This window comes from Trematomus bernacchii, unplaced genomic scaffold (assembly GCF_902827165.1).
Source record: "Trematomus bernacchii unplaced genomic scaffold, fTreBer1.1, whole genome shotgun sequence".
NCBI classification, from domain to species: Eukaryota; Metazoa; Chordata; class Actinopteri; order Perciformes; family Nototheniidae; genus Trematomus; species Trematomus bernacchii.
Window position 1 is genome coordinate 25,075 of NW_022987698.1, and position 22,447 is coordinate 47,521.

The 22,447-nt window shown below is 37.9% G+C and overlaps 1 protein-coding gene across 1 annotated transcript in view; it reads left to right on the forward strand.

Annotated features, from left to right (window-relative positions):
• The first annotated feature begins 1,313 nt into the window (after positions 1 to 1,313).
• atg7 (ATG7 autophagy related 7 homolog (S. cerevisiae)) overlaps positions 1,314 to 22,447 on the forward strand; it is a 56,867-nt gene continuing 35,733 nt past the window's right edge. The window contains exons 1-16 of the mRNA XM_034138913.1: positions 1,314 to 1,871; positions 2,712 to 2,920; positions 3,077 to 3,131; positions 3,664 to 3,781; positions 3,904 to 3,981; positions 4,104 to 4,220; positions 5,075 to 5,221; positions 5,446 to 5,534; positions 8,695 to 8,816; positions 10,157 to 10,247; positions 10,338 to 10,482; positions 11,352 to 11,510; positions 14,372 to 14,566; positions 16,187 to 16,432; positions 17,933 to 18,048; positions 20,463 to 20,538. Of these exons, the coding sequence (XP_033994804.1) occupies positions 2,749 to 2,920; positions 3,077 to 3,131; positions 3,664 to 3,781; positions 3,904 to 3,981; positions 4,104 to 4,220; positions 5,075 to 5,221; positions 5,446 to 5,534; positions 8,695 to 8,816; positions 10,157 to 10,247; positions 10,338 to 10,482; positions 11,352 to 11,510; positions 14,372 to 14,566; positions 16,187 to 16,432; positions 17,933 to 18,048; positions 20,463 to 20,538 (1,926 nt within the window). The 5' untranslated portion in view covers positions 1,314 to 1,871; positions 2,712 to 2,748. The remainder of the gene's footprint in view (positions 1,872 to 2,711; positions 2,921 to 3,076; positions 3,132 to 3,663; positions 3,782 to 3,903; positions 3,982 to 4,103; positions 4,221 to 5,074; positions 5,222 to 5,445; positions 5,535 to 8,694; positions 8,817 to 10,156; positions 10,248 to 10,337; positions 10,483 to 11,351; positions 11,511 to 14,371; positions 14,567 to 16,186; positions 16,433 to 17,932; positions 18,049 to 20,462; positions 20,539 to 22,447) is intronic.

Sequence of the window (22,447 nt, forward strand, 5' to 3'; positions counted from 1 at the left end):
AGTAGTCACATTAAACAAAAACAAAACACTCAGTAGAACTTTGAACTTTATTTGTGTTTTGTAGCAAGACATACAGTAGTATATCAAATAAATACTTAAGTACAGTACTTGATACATTTCACCAGTGTAGTGACAACTAAACTGGGCCAGATGGGACCGACATCATTTTCTGCCTCGACCAGCAGCTCCCAGTCTACTTCACTGTTAGATCATGGTTACATTCAACCTAATACAGCTCACACAATGTCACTGAACTTAAAACAACCAAACTGAATTTGCACATTGAAGAAAAAATAAAGGCTTTGAAAAAGCATTTAGTCCATCATGGTGGGAAAGAAAATGTACATAGATTATAAGATTGAGGTTTGATGTGATCATTTGAGATGTGGCTGAGTTCTGGATGCTATGATTTAAGATTGCTGGAAGGCGGAGATTGTTTAATAAGGAGTTGAGACCAGTGTTTAGACATTTACGATTCTGAGGGAGGATGACGGTGTGGGATCAAGGAGAGACAATAGCAATCTGGTATCAAAGGGGGCTGTATGTTTATTTGTTTTACACATTGTTATTTGTTTTATAATAGGAGTCTTGCTATGTTACCGTATTGCATTAATGAACCTCAAAATGGAATCATGCAAAATGGGAGGCCAACTGTCAAAAGAGAGTAAGGGGGACAGCGATAACCTGGGTTGGATAGGAAGCATGAGGTTAGATTTTTTTAAGGATCAGGTGATGTTGTTGGCTTTTACTGGCAATAGTCATAACGTGACTGATAGTAGGGCTGCTCAATTAATCGTATTTTAATCGCGATTACGATTATGGCTTGCAACGATTACGAAAACAACGTAATCGAAATAAAATGATTATTTTTTTATTATTATTATTACTTTTTTTTCTCAAATAATATTTTTTGGTTTTTCAGTTGAATTATACTTCAAGTTCAACTGTTAAAAACATACTGTTCAAAAATGTTTTCTCCAATAAATGGATGTTTTCAAAGTAAATGGATAATCGTTTTTAATAATCGTGATATCAATTATTGACCCAAATAATCGAGATTATGATTTTTGCCATAATCGAGCAGCCCTAACTGATAGTATAAAATAAAGTCTGAGAAAATGTACGCAAGTCTAGATGCAGAAAGGATATTTTCATGTGGTGTAGGTGTTTCCAGGATAGGTGAGCAGCAGCAGCTGAGAGAGAAGGGGCATTCATGAGTTCAGTTATTAATATTTAATTGCGCTGGAGATTATAGTTGTAATCCAGTAGTTGGCAGTAATGCAGCATTTTGCAGGACACCTTTATAACCCAGAGAAGAAGAACTACAACAACAACTAAAACTAGAATAGTGCGTTTTTGTGCAGCTGTGTAGTTTGGAGACGGCCCCTAATGTCTCATAGTCCGGGGTCCAGGTGAAGCCTTTTACCGGTGGCTATTCTCAAGTAAAATAAGCTAGTAACTATTAGCTGATTTAACTACATTTTTGGCATTTGCACTTCTTTCTTTAAGAATACATTACCGTTTCGTTTGTGACTTTTTTAAACCGGTTGTACTGGTTTAACGCCTGAGACACTTTCCTCCCGTGGCTCGCACCCTAACCTCACGAACACATCTGTTCAGTCCGACATGAAAAGAAACGGCGCGTATAAGGTTTTGTCCGTATTGTCGTTTTTCGTCGTGCTGCTGTTTCTGTTTCTGTTTTTCTCTTTAATATTTTACTCAATTACTCTTGCACCTTAAGAAAGACTCAAGAGATACACACACTGACGTTAGCATCTGCTAAACTGTGAGGCTACTTACCCACAATGCACAGCTCTGTTGACAAGTCCCGCGATCACATGATCACCTCCACCAGGAAGTAAGGATTTCTGGTAAGTGCACACACCTCAGCTAGTTATAGTTTCATAGATGAATTCATGTTAAGCCAATGCATCTGGTTTGAGTTACAGGTATTTCGCATTGTGATTCGTTTCTTCATAGATAATCGTCGTGTGTACAAAAAAACAAAAAACCCGTTAGAGCAGTTTAAGTTGTCCCATCTTCTGCTTTCACTGGGGTCTGTTACAAACTGTGTAAAACTACAAATATATCATTTGTTTCTCAAGAGAAGATTACTTTAATGTGCTGGCAGTAGATTTCAATCAATAATGCCAGCTGCTACAGTTTAACAATAGCTATGTTTAGGGTTATAATATAACTGTCAAATCGAGTTAGCTTTACATGTGAAGTTCAAAATCACACATTCACCTACAAAGGCATTACAATGTATGCCACCCTACATCCTTATGCATCCTTGTCCTGTTGTGATTGATTTAAGCATTTATTTAGTTTTTGTAATCAATAGTAAGAGATGTATGGCATAAGAAAAGCCACCCTTTCTTAAAACCAATGCACTGGTTGAGACATATGATTTTTTTCAGTGCTATACCAATGGACTGTTGATTGGTGAATTGACTTAATTAGCTTACTATTTTATCTACACAAGTTAATACATTTGTGGTTTACTTCACTGGGTTGTATATTAAAACTGCACTATCAGAGGTCAGGAGCTAAGCAGCTACTACATTATAATATGTTCTTATTTTGTGCATGTGTTAAGCCCGTTAGTTTCATCATCAGAGGGAAATACAACCGTCTGAAAGTTTGTTGAGGTCACAACAGCTTATAGAGCCTGCAACTCTTTTGTAACCTAAGACTGTTTAATTTCACAGATTGTCGTACTTGGCTGCTCAAACTGTTAGTGAAGTGATGGCATCTGACACCAGTGAAGCAGCGTCCTCCACTCCAGACCTCAAGCTGCAGTTTGCTCCCTTCAGCAGCGCTCTGGAGGCCGGCTTCTGGCACCAGCTGACTCAGAAGAAACTCAACGACTACAGATTGGACGAAAGCCCCAAGTGTATCAAAGGATATTACTACAATGGTGAGTAATCAGATCAGTTTTCGATGACTTTTATCTGGCTGTTGTTTTACTTTGACAATTTAAACAGTTCCGGAGGAATTTCGTAACCTGGTTTAGTGCATTTTAAATAACAACTTTGAAAAATGTATGACTAATTTATTTACATTTCTGTCATAGGTGACCCACTTGGTTTGCCCACTCGCCTGACATTGGAGTTCAGTGCATTTGAAGTGTAAGTATGATGAAGTATAGTGCCTACAGTATAAACCAGGTAAGCTGTATCCTAACCCTAAGTTTAATGAATGTTTCAAATGTAAGTAAAATCCACAGAGTTTGAAACACAATTTGGAACCTGCTACCACTCTCAAATTGACTGATGCCTATTTTAATTGAGTTGACAACAATTTATTTAAGTTATGAATGGTTTCTCATGCTTTTTCTTTCATATATCATTTTTAACTCTGCAATTGGTTCAGAAATAAATACACGTTTGCCTTCATCATTTCAAGTCAAAATTGAATTTAGGTCAAATTATTCAATCTAATATTACTCAATTTGTTTAGCTTTCATAAAAGTTGAGTAATGTTTTTATTGGTACAGAATTATGAATTGGTCTCAATTTTGGGTCGACATCAATTTGGAACAGCTCTCCCCTTCCTGTCAATTGAAAACCTTAAATGAAGCTATATGTAGCATGTCAAAACAAACTTGTACAGTTAGTATTAACAATTTAATGCAAATATTCTGATGTGTTTTCCTGTCAGGGACGGTCCCACACCAGCCCGTTGCTGTCCAACTGTTGGAACGCTGTATAACACCAACACACTCGATGCCTTTAAGACCTCCGATAAGAAGGCTCTGCTGGAGAAAGAGGCCAAGGAGGTAAAATAAAAACATTGGGATTTTCACCCAGACATTCGCATACCAACATCTGTTAAGGAATTTTGGAAAAAAAAAAAAAAATCACTAAGTTGTACATTTGTTTACTTCCTTTTGCTTTGTAGATATGGGATGCTATACAGTCTGGGGCTGCGTTGAAGGACCCGTCCATCCTCTGCAAATTCATCCTTGTGACCTTTGCAGTTCGTATAAACAGCATCTTATACATGTTTTGTTTTATATATGAATTACTTTGTGTTTGACTAGTTTTATATTTGTCTTTCACTCTTTTAGCCATTTTTATTATTTCTTTTTTTTCCTCCAGGATTTGAAGAAGTACCACTTCTACTACTGGTTCTGCTTCCCTGCTCTTTGTTTCCCAGAGGGAATAAAGATTGTGAAACAGCCCTCTGCCCTAGAACAAGTTTTCTCAGCAAAACAGGTTGGCCTTTTTTAAAGATCGTTATCTTCCTCTTTTCTGAAATTATAAAATATTTTCTAAAAAATTTTCTTGACACTACACGCACAAATGTTAATGCTCATTACAAATTATAGATCTAATGTTTGAACTACTGTATAGTTACAGTAGGAGTTAATACTGTTGGCTGTTTTCCATAGAATACAAAAAAAAACGTATTGGCCCTGAAATTCCAATATTATTTCCACTTGTCCAATTGTTTTACCAAATACCACACGATATTACTAAAAAACATTCTTAAGAAAAGGAAATGGAGGCAGCTCCTAACAGTCTTGTTTAAATCTGCTTGGTCTGTCTAATAGTGTGTGGGTTATAGAATAGTATAATGATGTGAAATGAATGCTATTTCTCAGGTCAGTGGATCCAAGAAGTGAAAAGCCTTATTAAGGAAGTCTTAGAATGACTCATGAACAGCATGACTCCAACTGCAAGAGTCTGTTATATAGTACATGGGTAAAAACACCAAACAGTTACTGTACAGTGTATGTGTTCACTAAAACTCTTACCAAAGCCATGGCTGCCGTGTAATGAGAGCTATAATATCCTTTAAACCATGCTTTACTTTATATTACCAGTAAAATATGTCAGAATGTATGCTTTAGGAAATTATAATTATTTTGGGACTGCAGTGTAGATAAGTTCCTACCTTTTCCTGTTGCTTGGCTGACAATAAATGTCTAACCCCTGTGGGTGGTGGACCGAGGTGGGGGGCAGCTGTGGTCTTGATAGTCACTATGATTGCCATTCAAAAGCTCTCTCTATATGTATGTACAGCACCGATCTTATACTTTTAGCTGACTGCCTATGCTTTGTCTCAGATCACAGCCTTGCAGGATGCCTATGACTCAATGTGTATCAAAAAAGAGACCACTGCAGTGCCTTACTTCCTAATGAAGTACACAGAAGACACGGTTCAGATGGCTGCACTCAGTGACTGGGACACGTTCTTCACTGATACTAAGAAGGTACTTCATTTTGTGTTGTGGATAAATATGTTATACAAGAGTATAAAAAAATGTATATAGGGACATTTTTTCCCAGCTTTCAAATATTTCTGCTCTGTTTGATTGGTTTATACAGTACTTTATTTGACTGTATTTTACAACACTCACTTTCTCTCTCTCTCTCTCTCACACACAGACAGAATCCCTATTTGGTAAAGTAAACACACCTTGTTTGTTTTTTCTAGGTTACTGTGGGCGTCTATGATCCGTGTACTCTGTCTCAACATCCGGGCTGGCCTTTGAGAAATCTGCTGGTCCTCTTAGCTTACCAATGGTAAGTCCCTTCCTTCTTGTGTGTGTGTTTTTTATGCTAGTAAAAGAAGAGGAAGTTCTCTAAAGGATTTTCTTTTTTTATAAACACATGCTAAGTTTGTGAATTTCACTGAGTGTTTTTCTGATTACATCGACTATTTTATTTAGGCACAACGCCACAGAAAGACAGGAAATGCCTGCTTAACTAATTTCCTGACTCTCAAGTGTAGGAAGCTGGTCTGATTTAAGATGTTGATGTGATCTTCCAAAGTGAATGGCGATACTTGCATAGCTTTGTATTATTACAGAAAACTAAAATAACAGCTTCACTGGCACACTTATTCCTAACGGTGATGTTGTTAGAGTTTCACAGTTATGAGAATAATCAAAGCTGTACGATTCTGATGGTCCATTTTGCGCAATATCTTACATGTTGCTAAGTCATAGTTTTAAAACAAAAGTAATTCTTTCCAGACTATTCTTTTGTGAATTTTTAACCTTGCCTTTAGACATTTCAACATGAAATCGTAATTGCTAGCTACAAAAACTATTTTATCCACCCAAAGATTAAGAATATTACTCAAAAATGGACAACTACATAGAACATTACAGCGCATACATGTATGTACATTACCAAGGCTTTGTGCTTGTGATCATTGCTACAAGTAGTTGATAAAATGGCTGCCTTGTTAACACATGCCAGACCGATCTATGACACATACAGTAGCACACAGCAGCTGCTGTCAATGGACACCATACTGTAGGCTTCCTAGTGGAAACACGCAAACATAGCATGCAATATGCATGGCATGGGAAGGCAATGCATTTTGGGATTCTTGAAACTCCTGATACTCGCAAGCAAAGTATTTAGCCACTTAATGCTACACATTTTCTAAAATATTTGTTTCTATCAACTGAAGTTGTTATAAATGTTTCTGTCTGAACCACTGTTGTTTTGAAAGCAGGACTGGTCTAGTAGCAGGAATCTGAGAGGGCATTTTGTACAAGTCCAGCAGAACACACATGAGCCGTCTTGTTTTGTGAACAGGAGTAACAGATTGTAATGTATTCTGTTACAGCTCATAAATTACTACAGTTGTTTACAGACTCAAGTGGTCGTGCACATGATGGTGGTATGTGGAAGCTTGTGTGGGCTTTGCAAAGCAATATATTTTTACTGAAGTATTTACAGAGAAGAAATGTGAGCACACCACGGATGAGTGAGTGCAAGTGCTTGGATCAAATGTTAAGTAATACATCTAAGAAAGAAATGTCTGAGCATTTCTTAAAATGTGTACACAGATGATTTAAACCAAATGGCATGCACTGTTATAATAATAATAATAATAATACATTTGATTTATATAGCACACTTTAAAAACAACGTCATCTCAAGGTGCTTCACAAAGCTATAAGGAACAATAAGTAAAAAGTTATCTAAAGGAGCATATTGGATAAAATATGGCAATACTGTTGGTGTCATGCAGGCATTTTAATATCGTACTTTATTGTAACTTTTGCAATTGAGAGTTTATTTTGTGCAATGTTTTCTCAAGGTAATTCTGTAGTTTAAAGGCTGCATGAAAGAAAAATCGAAAATTGGTCAAATTGCATCTGAGATTGTAAGAAACTATTTGAAAAGACAGATGCAATATTAGGAAAGTAAAACTGAAATTGTTCTGTTTGCCAATGGTGGGATAACTTAGACTTCTAAAATACCCAACATGGTATTCTGTTTGTAACAAATGATGCGGCCTACTTGCATATATAATTTATTGTTGATTTATACAAGGCTTTCCTTAAAGTGTTTATTGCCCATCACATCTCATATTATCATTTGAGACAGTTCCTTATGTTGTTGCACAACATATTATATCTGCTTCTCTAGTGCCATTAGAGAAGCCTGTAGTCAAGGCTTCTCTAATTGATATTTTTGCCATCTATGACAAATCAATTATATCTCATATTAGTGTCCTCTATTTCCAATAGATGCTGTGCCGTGCTTTATTGTTATTAAGCATGTTTCTTTCCTAAACCCTGGGTTATTTCATTTATTTTTTCCGGTTTATAAGTGGAAAACAATCTTAATGCGCTTTACAGAGTTAAACATGCACACCGACCGACAAAAAGTAAAGGACCAACTAAATACATTTTCAAAAAAAAGGTTAATTCTTTAAATGTCCAATTGATATACAACAGAAGAGTATGTAACAATGTGATAACTATGATGTATTTCTAATCTTAAACAAGAACAAACTACATATATCTCCAAATTGATCTTAAATATGTCTACATTACTTGATCATATAGCATCATCATCTGAGGTTGACAATAAATGATCAGTCGCTTCACATTTCATGACTGCCATTTCAATGAAGTTTAAAAATGCTATACTCCTCTCTAAATTCAGGTCCACAATACATCATTTCTTTCCTTAGGGAGTTTGGTTTTTCCTGGCACTTGTGTTGCTTTGTTAGTGATATTTTGATTGCATAATTATTTTTCATTTAAACAAGGAACTCCCACTGGGAGCAGTTTAGCAATAGTATGCCTTGATACCAGTAGCTTATCAGCAGCAAATACAGATAAGCGCTTATGCTTCGTATTGAGCTGCAGATTTGATCAAATACAAACTTCATCAATCTTTTTTCTGTCAGTGTTAAACATAAACTGTTGATGCTGGCTGAGATGGGTGAAGAAAGAATTAGAATGTAGACGCAAAGTCTCGCTTATTCAGTCTTTCCATTGCAGTCTGATTGTGTAATAATAATAATAATAATAACTTGAATTTATATAGCGCCTTTCATAACCTCAAGGTCGCTTTACAAAGAAACATACAAGGACAAGACATAAAACATAAAACGGGGCAGAAATGGAAGTGTAAGTGGGGGGGGGAGAGTGAGTTATTGTTGGAAGGCGATGTTGAACTGTGTGTAAAGTGACTTTGGTCATTTAGTACCATATTAGGGGAAATGTTTTGTGTGGATTTGTGTTGATCATATTTTTGTGAGTGCTCAGTTATCAGTGTTGTTTCTTGCATTAGCAAGGGGAAACAACATATTAAGTTGTTTTTGTGAGATTTTTCTCATTTCTTGTTTACACTATATAGCTTCTAATTTGGGCATGCTGTGTTTTTTCGTTGTTTGACTTTTGCATATCCCTTATTTTTGTGTGTTTTTCAGGGGCTCTAAGCTGGACACGGTGGAGGTGCTGTGTTTCAGGGACAGAACTCTGCAGGGGAGCCGCTCCATTCAGCACAGTGTCATCTTCCAGATAAAACTACCTGAGCTTCCCCTCAACTCAGGTAATTGTATTTCTTTAATGTTTGTGTGGTTTTACCCGTAGCAATGAATGTTTATTGCCAAGAAGATAATCACCCTAATTTACCACAGTTACCAATTGATTTTCAGGTAAAAATCTTTTTTATCAAACAAAGCCCTGATTTCAATTTCACACTGCTCTACATTTCATCTAATGAACGCATCTTTACATCAAAAAAATGATTCAGGGAATTACGTTTCCGCCTGTTTGCACTTTTTTGTTTGTATCCCTTCCACTCTGGATGGTAGCCACATTTAGGGATGTTTCACTAGCTGCTGCTGTAGGGTACAGATTTAGGCATGGCATATCCCCAAAAGTAAAGCCAAAACATCTCGAGCGCCCCCTGGTGGCTGGCTGTTAGTTTAGGGAGCGCTTGATTTGACATGCAGCAGGTTTTCTATAGAAAGAGCAAGCATGTTAAATTCACTGTCACAATAACATGAATATACTTGTCAAATGCCGTGATCACAATGAATGTTTAATTATTGTGCAGCCCTAATCCGTCCATACTATGCTTCTGTGTTCTTCATAGCTTATTTTGCACTGACACTTTGCATCCTTTTGAAACCACACTAATCTCACACAGCCTTTCTAGTATTCCTTTATCCTGTGAATAAGGCATGAAAGTAATTTAAATGGTAATAGCAGCAAAGGGGGTGGAGGTTGTTGAGATCAGACGACGTGTCTTTGTTTACTTCGGTCTACCTCTTCAACACAGCGTTGCCTTTAATTGACTCACAGAGAACGTATTCATCCAACAACAAAATTATTCAGCCTTATTGTTTGATTGTGCATGGACAGATTTGGTATTGTTTCCAAATGGCTTAATAAGGATACCTCAGACACAACATGGTCAGTACTTGCCACGACCAAAAGTGGTTTACTATTTGGCAAGATTAAATACACTTCAAGTTCATTTACATTAACAATCTCATATGGTATAATTCAACACTATTTTCACAGTTTAATTTGTACAATCACACAGTAGAGAGAAATCAATTCTCATCCGCCCTCTTACTGTTGAAATGCTTTCAATACTTTTTTTAAATGAACTTTTCCTTCTTGAAAAATAATCTTCAAAGATGACAGAATAACAAGACACACAGCCTTGACATTTTCTTTGAGTGTTTTCAGATAACACAGGCATAAATGTCAGGGCTACACAAATCAAAACTTGAAAAAGAAAACAAACATTTTAGCAATTTTGTAATGTGGGCGATTATCGTTTTTCTTTAGTTTAACTTTAAAACTGTCTCCACAGCTCTCACTGTGTAATAGGTAATGTTATGCCTAATTAACTTGATCAATGTTCTGTTTTCACAGCGTGTCCCAAGAACGTAGGTTGGGAGAAGAACCCAAAGGGGGCCATGGGTCCAAGGATGGTCAACCTCAGTGAATGCATGGACCCTAAAAGGTAATAACTACAAAAAAGAAATGTGTGAAAGGTGCAACAAAATGGACACTCATTACTTTGTGAACAAATGTCTTCCTTGGCTCTCTCCAGACTTGCAGAGTCCTCAGTGGACCTGAACCTGAAGCTGATGAGATGGAGGCTGGTTCCTACCCTGGACCTGGACAAGGTGGTCTCCACAAAGTGTCTCCTGCTGGGGGCCGGGACTCTGGGCTGCAATGTAGCCAGGGCTCTCATGGTAAGAGTGGGAGGATAACACTCAGATATATAGATTTTTGGATTCAAGCATGCAGGAATTTGACAGTGTGTTTCTAGAGCTGTGTTTGCTATGCTTGCTATGTGACATACTCGTCAGAATCAATGCAATGGTGCAAATGAATCTCTGTGGTTATACCTGCAGATTGGAGTTTTACAGAAATGTTTTGTCGCTTGAATATTCTACCCTCCACAAAACTCATCCAGAGTCTATTTTCAGTGAGCTAGCTCGACCTGAACCAAATGAATAGGATTGTAATGGATGACTAACTCTGAAAGACTTTTTTATTTCTCCCAGAGTCTGTAAAAGTGAACACGATTTAAGTGGCAACCTAACTTGTTGGAATAAAACAAAAATGTCTTTAAAGATCAAAACATTCCTAACAAAAAAAACAACATTTTCAGATGATGTACGACCAAGTCCAATCTGACACTTTAATAGACTCCACTATCAAAAATACAAAGACAACTATAATGTATTGCTTTCAAGGCTGCACCGGAAAAATAAGCAACATTTTTCTTTTTGTGCTCTTACTCTTCTGTTCTGAGGGCACTTATTATTACCCTCTGTCACTCAATGTGAACATGATGAATACTCTGGTGTAACTTAATTGATATGGTGGCTAGAGCTTGTAACAATAGAGAGTGATTTTAATCAGAAAGCTAGAATAATTGAAGTCTGTGCTACCTGCACACTGATGTATTCATTATTCCAATATGAATGGAAGCATTCATTTCTAAATGCACACTGAGAACATAACCTCCCACTCATTGTCACTGAAGCTGCTAACAAAGTGTCAATAAATAGAGGTTCAAAATGATGTGATTAAAATATGAATGTTTTTTCTCCAGGGATGGGGAGTGAGACACATCACATTTGTAGACAACGCGAATATTTCATACTCCAATCCAGTCCGGCAGCCGCTCTATGAGTTTGAGGACTGTCTCGGAGGAGGGAAGTCCAAAGCCCTGGCAGCTGTGGACCGCCTCACCAAGATCTTTCCTGGTGTGGTGAGTACTTGAAGTCAAGTAATAATGGCCAGGCTGTGGAATATGATCTCACATCATGTGGGGATCAATCATCCAGGATCCTACCAATCTGTCTTTGTTGGTTTAATACCTACATTTGACAAGTGCTATGTTTATATTTTTTGAATTTGTTGCAACAGCTCCTTTTATATATATATCAGCATTGCCATTATAACAATCAAAATGTTGGTTCGGCTTATAATCCAATTCCCATATAATCATATTCCTTTTTGATTAGTCATGGCTGTGAAGTGCTCCTTGTATATTAATGCTGCAGTCTCATTAATTTGTTAATTAATGAGTGGGTTCTCTGGGGGAGATATTTTGCTACATTACTAAATGAAGAAACAGCCAAACACTCCGTTTTAGTGCAAAACTATCGCTTATTAAGCTACTTGTAAAAACAATGACGGATGCATATTTATGATGTGAATTATGGGAACATTGGTGTGATGATGCATTCATGTTTATCAGAAGATGTAGGCAGTTCATAAGAGGTTGATTCACTTGAATTTTGCCTGCACTCAAATGTTATGTAATTCTGTGATTCAGTAAACCATTTGCTAAAGTTGTAACAGCTTCTTGTATAGCAGTTATTACACATGTTGATACTCTGGTTTAAATTTCTTCTATACTCCTACTGAAGTATATCTTTTCATCCAGAAATGGTACCTGTCATTGAGTATATTTAAAGGAGTGTATTGTTACTGCTAATACGCTAATGTAAATGATCTAAGTTCTCTTTCCCATACTGTTGTGATACCAGGAGGTGTTCCTGATATATATTGCCATACATTCAGTCAGCAGTTTTTTATAATGTTTTGAAGCATCACCTTGAAGTGTTACAAACTCAAACATTTGGTATGCAATGTAGAGCTCAGTCTGAGGAACTGAAAGTTTTAACTCAGAGGCGCCTTGTGCCAGTCAGGCAGACGGCAGTTAGAAAACACCTGGTTAGTTTTTATGTGAAAGCACTTAGAGACTCACTCACTGTCTGACCGGTAAACTATTATCGGATTTCCCTTGACCTTAGAAAGACTAAAGCCTCATATAAAAGTTGTACACCCTGCAGACTGTGAAATCTCTGTAATAGGTTTTTCCTGAACATGATACAATGGGTCTGGATAATAGTCACCAACAAGAATATGTCTTATGTCTTCCTTACGGCCCATTTACACACACGCACAAATAATTGGCATGTCATCAAATCTATATCCCTGTTACTTTGCTGCCCTTGTAATTTGTTCCTCTCCTTTTCTTCTGGGAATGACATGAAGTGAAGAACAGAAGGTTTAACACTTGATTGATTGCTCTGCTTTCATGATGTTTGTCTCGAAAGTTCGTTTGTCCACAGGCTATACAAGCTGCACCCATACCTGCCCTTCTATTTTTATCAGTGTGTTTGAGTGTGTGTGTGTGTGTGTGTGTTTTTCTCTCTTCCTGCCTTGTTTAGCTACAAACACAGTGGCACCAGGTGTGAAAGAAAGATACAAATATAAACTCTGATAGCAGAGAGCACAGAAATGCACCGATTGAACCGAGAGGCGTCGGTTCACACAAGGTCACAATGTTGAAAAGGTCGTAAACAGATTTAATATTTTGTCTGCGGACAAATACTGATACCTGACATTTAAAGGATATTTTGTCGTGTTGGCACCAACCCCTTTTTTCCTCTTTTTACATTTTATCAACAGTGAGGTCAGAGCTGCTTGAAGTATCGACAGTGGCATTGTTGGATTATCAGTGTTTTTTCTCCTTGGAGGGAGATATTTTTCCACAATGGGAATGATTTCTTGTTTTATTTCTTTGACTTGAAGTGTTTGTAGTGGCACTATGAATATGATTAACATCACTCCTCTAAAATAAACTACCTCCACAATGCTTAGCAACACTTGCGTCAGAGTGCAATGCAAATTCCAGCCGGAGTTAACACTCCCACTCTTGACACATTTACAGCGAAGGCAGTGTGTAAATTCCTCTGATTCGGTAAAAGTGGCATTCCTTCTTGTTAAGATCTCACACCTCGTCTTTGCCCTTTTCTCTCCCTCTCTTCACTGTTAATTTACTCTTGACATTTAGTTTGCTTTGATGTCATTCCTGCAATCCCTGGAGATAGTTATATATATATATTGAGGTTTGGCAATTGACAATAAAAGTAATTTCAGATTTTTTGTGGAGCTTGAAGTGGAGATTCAAGGTTTCCTTTTATACTTTCCCATCGACTTATACAGGAGAGTAAATGTATGTGGACTCAGGGGTGCTGTGGCCATGAGGTGAAGAAATATTCCCCAGAGGGACAGTTCGGTGACTGCATCTGCTCTGCCATCACGTATCTGTCTAGACTAGCATCTCACTCAGCAGAGGCACATCAAAAGACCATTTTGGCTTTGCTCACTTTTTAGCTTCTGACTTCTAACAGCAGCTGATCCATTTTCTTTCCATAAAAAGACCCTATAGGACATCAAATGTTATAATACATTTTGACACAATGTAGGTTTTTTTTGTTATCACTGTCAATAAAAGTGTTTTCAAAACCTTCCCAAACTTAACAATTTTGATTTCTAGATGCAACACTGTGGAATGTAAATGCTTGAGTGATTTTTAAATGTACTGTATGTATGGTTCAAATACTTCAGATGTGGCATTTTTTATGATTGAGAATGTACAGCTATTGCAAATATAAAACCAAAAAGAACACATTATCTTCCATGGAAAAAAAATAGTTGAATACAAAAAGGACTACATTTGCACAACTCATGGAGCATTCATCTTCTAAGTGATGAGACCCGTTTCTAATTCCGTGTCTCCTTGTTTTTCCTCTTTGTCTCTGTCTACTTCCTCAGAATGCGGAGGGATTCAACATGAGCATCCCTATGCCCGGTCACCCGGTGAATTTCTCTGAGGCCACTCTTTCCCAGGCCCAGAAGGATGTCGAGCACCTGGAGAAGCTCATTTCAGAACACGACGTGATCTTCTTACTAATGGATACGAGGGAGAGCCGCTGGCTGCCCACAGTGATAGGTGCAAGCAAGAGGAAGGTAAGAACAACAGAACAGCCACACACACATTGACCAGCTTGGGGAGGAGCAAAATAAGGTTTAAAAGTATTTTGGAGAAACTGTCATGATCATATTCTCAGGGGACAAATAATATCTTGTTCTAACAAAATGCACTTTTCAACTTAGCCCACACAAATGTTTTTCCATCTGTCGGTGCTTTTGCTAGACAAACATTTGCAACTAACAATGATGGGGAACAACGATGACTCATCTATCACCTTAAGAATATTCAATTTACACTTATCATGTGGCCAGAAGCAGGATGTCAAATGTGTTGTTTCCTGTTCAGTGAATTGTTTCGAATTGTCTAGACAAAAACACAGCATTTAGTGTTAGAAAAAGATTTAGTTGATCCCCATCAATTGTGTCTGTTATTGTACTTTGATATCACAAATGCACATTAGTTTGATGGTGGTGCTTATGTTAAAGTGGACCTATCATGCTATATTTGAATAATATAGTGTAGGACCATACCTATATAAGGCATATTTATACTTTTTTTTTTTTCAAAATACCAAACAGATCATGCATTTTAGCCATGCCTCATTTCGCTCAATTTGACATTTTTTAGATCTGTTTTAGCAAGGGTTGATTCTGTGAGCAACAGCACCATCTAGAGGCCTGGCATATGTACTACAGCGTCTCCAGCGCTTTCGAACGGCAATGCCGTGGCTGTCTCCTCCTGATTGGTGGAGTTGGCCCAATAGCCGTAGCACCACTGTCCTGACGTCAGGAAAGTGTTCAAATCTGGATCAGTTTTTATCAGATCCGTTGCAGCCCCTTTTTTAGAGATTTGGGTATGGAGGAAAATAGAGAGGGTTGTGTTTTCTGACACTTGGTGAGTTCCCTGGAACACCGGGGACACATATTCATGTATAAAAGACGTACAAAAGTGCATTTTGCATGATAGGTCCCCTTTAATTCAATGGATCAGGACTGAGTCTTTTAACACTTTGCTCTAAGGATCAATGCAGCACTGTAACAGGGATCATGTATGACTTAGTAAAATTGTTCTTGTTTTCCTTACTTGAAGCTGGAAGTTGAATTGAACTTTTCTTCCAGTAAATTGAAATAGCTCGATACCTGTTTACCAGTTGAAATGATATTAGTTGCCAGGCAACGTGAAATAATGGAACTTTTTGTCATTAATTTGTAAAGCCCCTAGTGCTATCACTGATGCTGCTATATTGCTAAATGCAGTTAAGTGTTCTTTGGACCGCTGATTAGGTTTTCTCTCTGGCCGAGAGGTTATTTGGCCATTTGTGCTGCGGGGCTGTCTCAGACTTCTCCGCGAATTGGCCTCATAATTTATTCTCGTTGCTTCTCCAAAAGTCTAGATGCTTTCAACATTGTAAAGAGCCTATTAATGTTTTGTGTAATTTCTTTCTGAAACAATTTAACACATCACAACCATTTTAAATTGTATAACACTACACATTTAGTTCATTTAATTTGGCTGAAATGTGTAGTGTGAGAGTTTGGGAGAAATAGTAAGTATTCCTAATAAAGCCAAAGCTATTCAGGATCGTTTTCAACCACAGTGTGTAAAGATCTTTTGTCATCGTGATTTGGTGTGATCGTTGTGTTTCCCCCTTTCAGCTTGTGATGAACGCCGCTCTAGGCTTTGACACATTTGTCGTGATGCGCCACGGCCTGAAGAAACCCCCCGTCAGTCAAAGTGTTTCTGCAGGGGCCGACTCCTCTACTTCCTGTTCTTCTGCCTCCTCTTCATCCTCCACACCCGCCGGCGCTGCACCTACTGTCCCAGGATCCTCTCTGTTCTCCAACATCCCAGGGCACAAGCTGGGCTGCTACTTCTGCAACGATGTGGTGGCACCAGGAGATGTGAGGAAAACACATTGATACCAAGCATGCACTCAACTCACGTCATTGATACCAAGCATGCACTCAACTCACGTCATGAACAAACACACAGCCAAAACATTTTTTTTCCAATCAACACTCTTGGCAGTTTTCAGCAAAAGGTTCTGATAAACCATTTGAATGTTACCTCACCAGCACCCAATGCTTTACTGATGCAGTTAGCAACTAGCTGGTAAACATAGTGGAGCTTTCAGCAGCTAAAGAGTCAGATATTTGTTTCAGTAGTTGGAGAAGATTCAAAACAGAGCTCAAAAGAGGATGAATATTGAGTACTTACATTTTTCCACAGCCCAGAAGCACAAATTAAAGTAATGCAAATGTTGTGCTGTGCTAACACAGGATTAATATATTACATTTAGAACGTGATGTTTGAGTTTAAAGCTTGATCTGTTGCCCCAAACTGATCAACAAACTATATTTTTATACTAACTATAATCTAAATAATTATGCAGTTTTAAATTGCAAGGTTTATGGTATTTCTTTTAATGTGAATATAGTTGTTCTTATATTCATTGTCATAAGCTGAACAACTGTACAAAGGTGCTATGTGAAATTACAGGGAAGGTGCCTGACACAGCCTTTCCTTTTTTCTTGCCACCCACATTCTACCTGTGTCCATTTTTTGTACCTTTGACACTCTTTGTTTCTCTCTGTGGTGTTTTTCCCCTTCATGGCCTTTTGATTTGAGAGCATGAAAGCAATTCATCAGCTATTTAACGACAGCGAAATTGGTTGGAAGCTGTGCTATTCAGCTCTGACTCCCATATAAATGCCGATGGCCGCAGCCCGCTGTCACAGGTCATAGTAATATTAACATTTGAATCAGAGTCACAGCCTGCTCTCGCTAAAGCTGAGTATGCTGAATGTATAGGAACTTATGGATAATGTCCCGAATGGCTATTGTGTTGTTTTGTCTGTGGATGGTACAACAATGGAGCTTGTCTATCACTGCTGTGTCTTTGATCAGTTCCTATTACAAAGTGAGACATGCTGTGAAGGAAACAAGCTAACATGCGTTTCTGTCTTAGTGTTTGTAGCCATCAAATCAAATCAAATCAAATCAAGTTTTATTTATAAAGCACATTTAAAAGCGATTTTCGGTCGAGCCAAAGTGCTGTACATGTAATAAAAACACATCTACAGCTACAGGAATAGCATGCATATTTAAAAAGCTATTTCACTGAAAGGACTCCACTACCAGTCATTTTGAAATAATTGCTCACTCAACCTCAGCCACTTTGGATAACAGCATCATCTATATCTGTTAGACATACATTTCAATGATTTCCTGCGTTCCAAAACACTTTATTTGTGATAAGCTAATTGCCCAAACCTTTTTTCTCCATTCCTTATTTTCGCCAAGCTCTTTCAGGATAAGTGGAAGGAACGTGGCGTCATGACTGCTCTTCTCACTGTTTATTGACTGTTGTTTACTTCTACTACTTGTTTTTTTGTAAACAGTCAACCAGGGATCGGACTCTGGATCAGCAGTGCACGGTCAGCAGACCAGGCCTGGCCATGATAGCTGGAGCCCTCGCTGTGGAGATGATGGTGTCCATACTGCAACACACTGAAGGGTAAGCACAGCACACTTATTAGTATTAGTAGTGATAGTAGTAGTACAGCAGCCATAGTATGGAGTCTCGAGTTGTACAATATGACCTGAAGCTTGCTTTGATTCAACAAGAAATAAAGATGTAAGGTAAGAAAGAGACATCAAACACTGTTTAAAACAAGTGTAGAAAATATATGTTCAATAGCTTAAACGCTTTACAGAGAATTACATTCAAAGTCTTAGAATAAACAGAAACATACTTGATCATCCCTGTTTGCTTTATTGAAAATGTAAATTGTGCACTTTTATTGATGGTTTCCTGTCTACTATCTCTGCGGCAATCCAATGTTAGATTTAATGTACATTTAAAACAGGGCCAATTGTATATGGCGAGCCACAGCCTTTCCTGTTGCAACTCCTTAGTAAATAGAACCTTGGTTCCAAAATATGTTGTATCTAGTTTTGATTTATTTCTGAATAAAACTCTTAAAAAAGATCCTTGCTAACACAAACTCCGACAGTCACTTTCTTTAGTGAGTCACCAGTAGGAGGTTAAAAGCAAAAAGGACTGAATTTATAAAGGGCTTCCTACTCTTAGCAAGAACTCAAAACACTTTTCAGCACAAGCCAATTGCCACACTGGTGGCAGAGGCTACCATACAAGTTGCCACCTGCTCCTCAGCGAATAACATTTACACGCACTAAAGCACCAATGGATGTGCCACTGGGAGAAAATATGGGGTTCAGTATTTTGCCCAAGGATAAAACCGCTCCCCTTCCGATTGGTGGACTTCCTCCTTTTGCCTTTGAGGTTGTGCTTCTAAAACTTTCAGCAAGCTTTACTTTGCTTTTTGATGGTGCCGCCCTGCAGCTGAGGTATTATTGCACTGCAGGTATATTGTTGAATGCAGTTGTAGCACAGCTCCCTAAATGTACTCGAGGCCAACAACTCGTGTACACTGTAGAAGCTTTGTTGCAATTTATAATCCATCTTTCACTTTCATGCCTCAAAAGCTTGAACACTCTGATTCAGTCTGCTCTCAAGTTCACTTGGCAATCTGTAATAGCTCGATTTTCCCTACTCGTAAAAGTGCTTCTTTTTTCAAACACTGAAGGGGATGTTTTCATGCTTATTAAATGTGCACAGATGTGTCATTGTGGAAATGTAATTGTGTGTGCACGTGTCGGTGGAAGTCGTACGCTTGCTGGGGCTGATGAGACAGCTATTTTCTCTCAGAGTGTTTTGAGATGTTCTAAGCCGTTGCAGAGCTACGCTGCCTATGCTGGATAAAAAGCTTACAAAGCAATGAAGAGAAGGAGAAACTTTATGTACACACTGTACCTCTATGGTTGTGTAACCCCTTCCTTTACATCAGGGGTGTCCAAACTACGGCCCGGGGGCCAAATGCGCCCCGTTGTCCATTTCTAATTGGCTCAGCAAATTCTTAAAGTATAATGGTATATGGCCCCCACCTGAAACTCGTGCTTGTCTTATATTATACTTCTTAAATATATATGTGAGCCTATATTACACAGTAGTTTTCATGTGTTAATACGCCCACTACTCAAAGACATTCAGTCAAGAGCTGACAACATGTTCTAACAAATCTTAGTTTTATTTCCATAACAAGCTTTAAATAGACCCTTCATATTTCCCCTTATCATAAGCAATCTGAGGCTTCTGTTTTAAGGGATGAGCTGCAACAGGATAACTGAAACCCTATGGAGAGCTGTGATGTTTCTTAAATCATATTCAAGTAGAAATATAATAATAATTGACCTACATTTGATTGATTTTGCTGAATTATAATTTAACCTATGAGGCAGTATACCTCACCTCTAGTGAGGGGCCCAGCCCTTTGTATGTTTTTCTGTATGTGGCCCTCAGTGAAAAAGGTTTGGACACCCCTGCCTTACATGAAGATCTCCTCCTGCAACTGCCCTCTGTGTCCTTGTTTTTATTTCATAGCTGTTCTATTCCTTTCTTTCTTCCCCCATCTCTTTCTCCCTTTTGAAGCCATTACGGCAGCCTTATAAGAGCAACCATGGGCTTTAGAAATGGTCACTGAAGGATTCATTTTCTATCAATACGATGGCCACTTTGCAAAAACATTCTGAGGCCATTGTGTTGTTATCCTTGAGTCACATCTTTGAAGCCTGGCTAGATTTACTGGCAATCAGTTGCTCTCAGATCAAATCGTGTTAAACTGTTTTTGGGATATCTTGGATCTCAATATTGGTCAAATTCACAGCTTTTTGTTTTGTATATAATGTAGATATACTACACCCATGGATTATAAATAAACCGTATGCATTAGTTTAAATGCTAGGCCAATACCTTTCATACAATATGATATGTAATGTTTAGGATTATTTTATTATTTAAACAAGTTGATATAAGTATATAATGTTCTCCCTCTTTTTCTCTATCCTCAGAGGCTATGCAATAGCCAGCAGCAGTGATGACAGGATGAATGAACCTCCCACCTCTCTGGGTCTAGTGCCACATCAGGTCAGACACACACATCCAAACTCACACACACACACGCACACGCACACGCACACGCACGCACACGCACACGCACATTAAAGCAGTGGTCATATAGACCTTTCCTTGCTGGAGATCACTCAAAAGTCAATCGTTTAAGGCATCAAGTAATGCCTTTGTTTCAAAACTACAATTTTATTGAACAATCAGGGTTGTGTAACAATTCACGTGTCAGACTGGCTTTTTCCAATAGTTCGATTGACAGATCATTCATCCAATCACCTGCCATGTATTTCTTAAGGTTGCCTGTCCTTTCACAGCTGTTTCCTTTGACGTCTTCTCAGAATATTGTGTGCCTTCTATTGTGTGTACACCAGTTCCTACAATAAAATGCACTGTTTAACTTATAATAACATATAAAGGTATTTTTGACAAAAAAGTACTTATACAGTACAAGCAGTGGCATCTTTAGCAACATGCATAGAAACGGTTACGTTTAAATGGAGATTTACTGAAAGATTTGCCTCTCGGATGGAAACTGAAAGTGTTGCTGAGCGATGCCGAGTTGAGCGCTGTTGCTTGTTGCCTTTTTGAATAATTTAAGTGAACATCCTGTCAATCATGGCCTTGGTTACAAGTCTTGTTTCATTATGAACAAGAGTAAAGGTCAGTTTTTGCTATTATTTATATTGTGCATAAATATATGCACAATATAACAGCCCTGCAATATATATATAACTTATTTCCAATGATTATCTGACACATTGACTTCAGTCGTTGGTGTGGCAACGCAAATCTGTGGTACATTTCAAGATGCACTTTGTGGTGATGCTTTCTCAGGGCTGCATTCTATTGAACCTACTTACCTAATTTACACATATAGTAGCAGAATAATACCTCAGTAAGAAACCACATGCACTCAGTACAACAGGACTGAACATGTAAAAGCTGCATTGGATGTATTTAACTACATTGCATACATTCAAACACATAGATACTTGTTCTTGTAAGTAAAAGAGGCTTTATACTTCTACTTCACTACATTACTACTATTAGTGGTTATACTTTGTTGCTTTGCTACTCTATAAGTAGGGTAAGTCTATGAGTAATACAAGCTATACATACCTTATCTAGGGCCTACAGAGAGAGACTTTTCTGTGCTATGCCATCTACTTTCCCTTTAAGAATTCTCAGCTTTCTTAAGAGATACATTTTAAAGCAGGATCTCTAATGCTTCTGAAGCCTGCTTACCATTTCCGATTATCTCAGTCCTGGCACCCACTTCAACTAAGCATTAGCATCCTTTAGCTTCAGTTTACAGTTAGCCTAGCATTAGCAGCTGGTGGTGACCCTCCATCTTCCACAGTCACAGCACCTATTATTTTGTTTTTCCCACTGTCGTGTTAACTGATTGTAGGACTGTTAACTGTAGACTTAATAATAAATAGCTTTGTGCTTTGACTGTGTTTGTACTGCAGTCAGTTTATGCAAAACAAAATTATGTGATAAATCTCAAAGTCCATCCCCCTGGCTAAGCCTTTTAGACATCAACAAATCACTGACATTGTCTTCAGTTGAAAAAAATATATATATATATATTGTAATTTTAATGGTCACTCAAAATGATATTCTAAATGAAGAGGCTCCACCTACCCGAAAAACCTTCACAATTGAGAGAAGATACAGCTCTGTGTTATATGACCAGAAACATGAATAGCCTACCATTAACTGTGAGAGGAAGACATTTTATAACACGCACTGTTGCTTTCTGTGTATTATCTATTAGAATGTATTTCATCCTATGAATTATGATATTTGAAACAGGGTTTCCGCTAGGATTTTTTCTTGCCGGTCAAATGTCCAGACAGCATTTATTTTACCGGACACATTTGAAACTTACTGGTCATGTTTCAATAATAATAATAAGAATTGT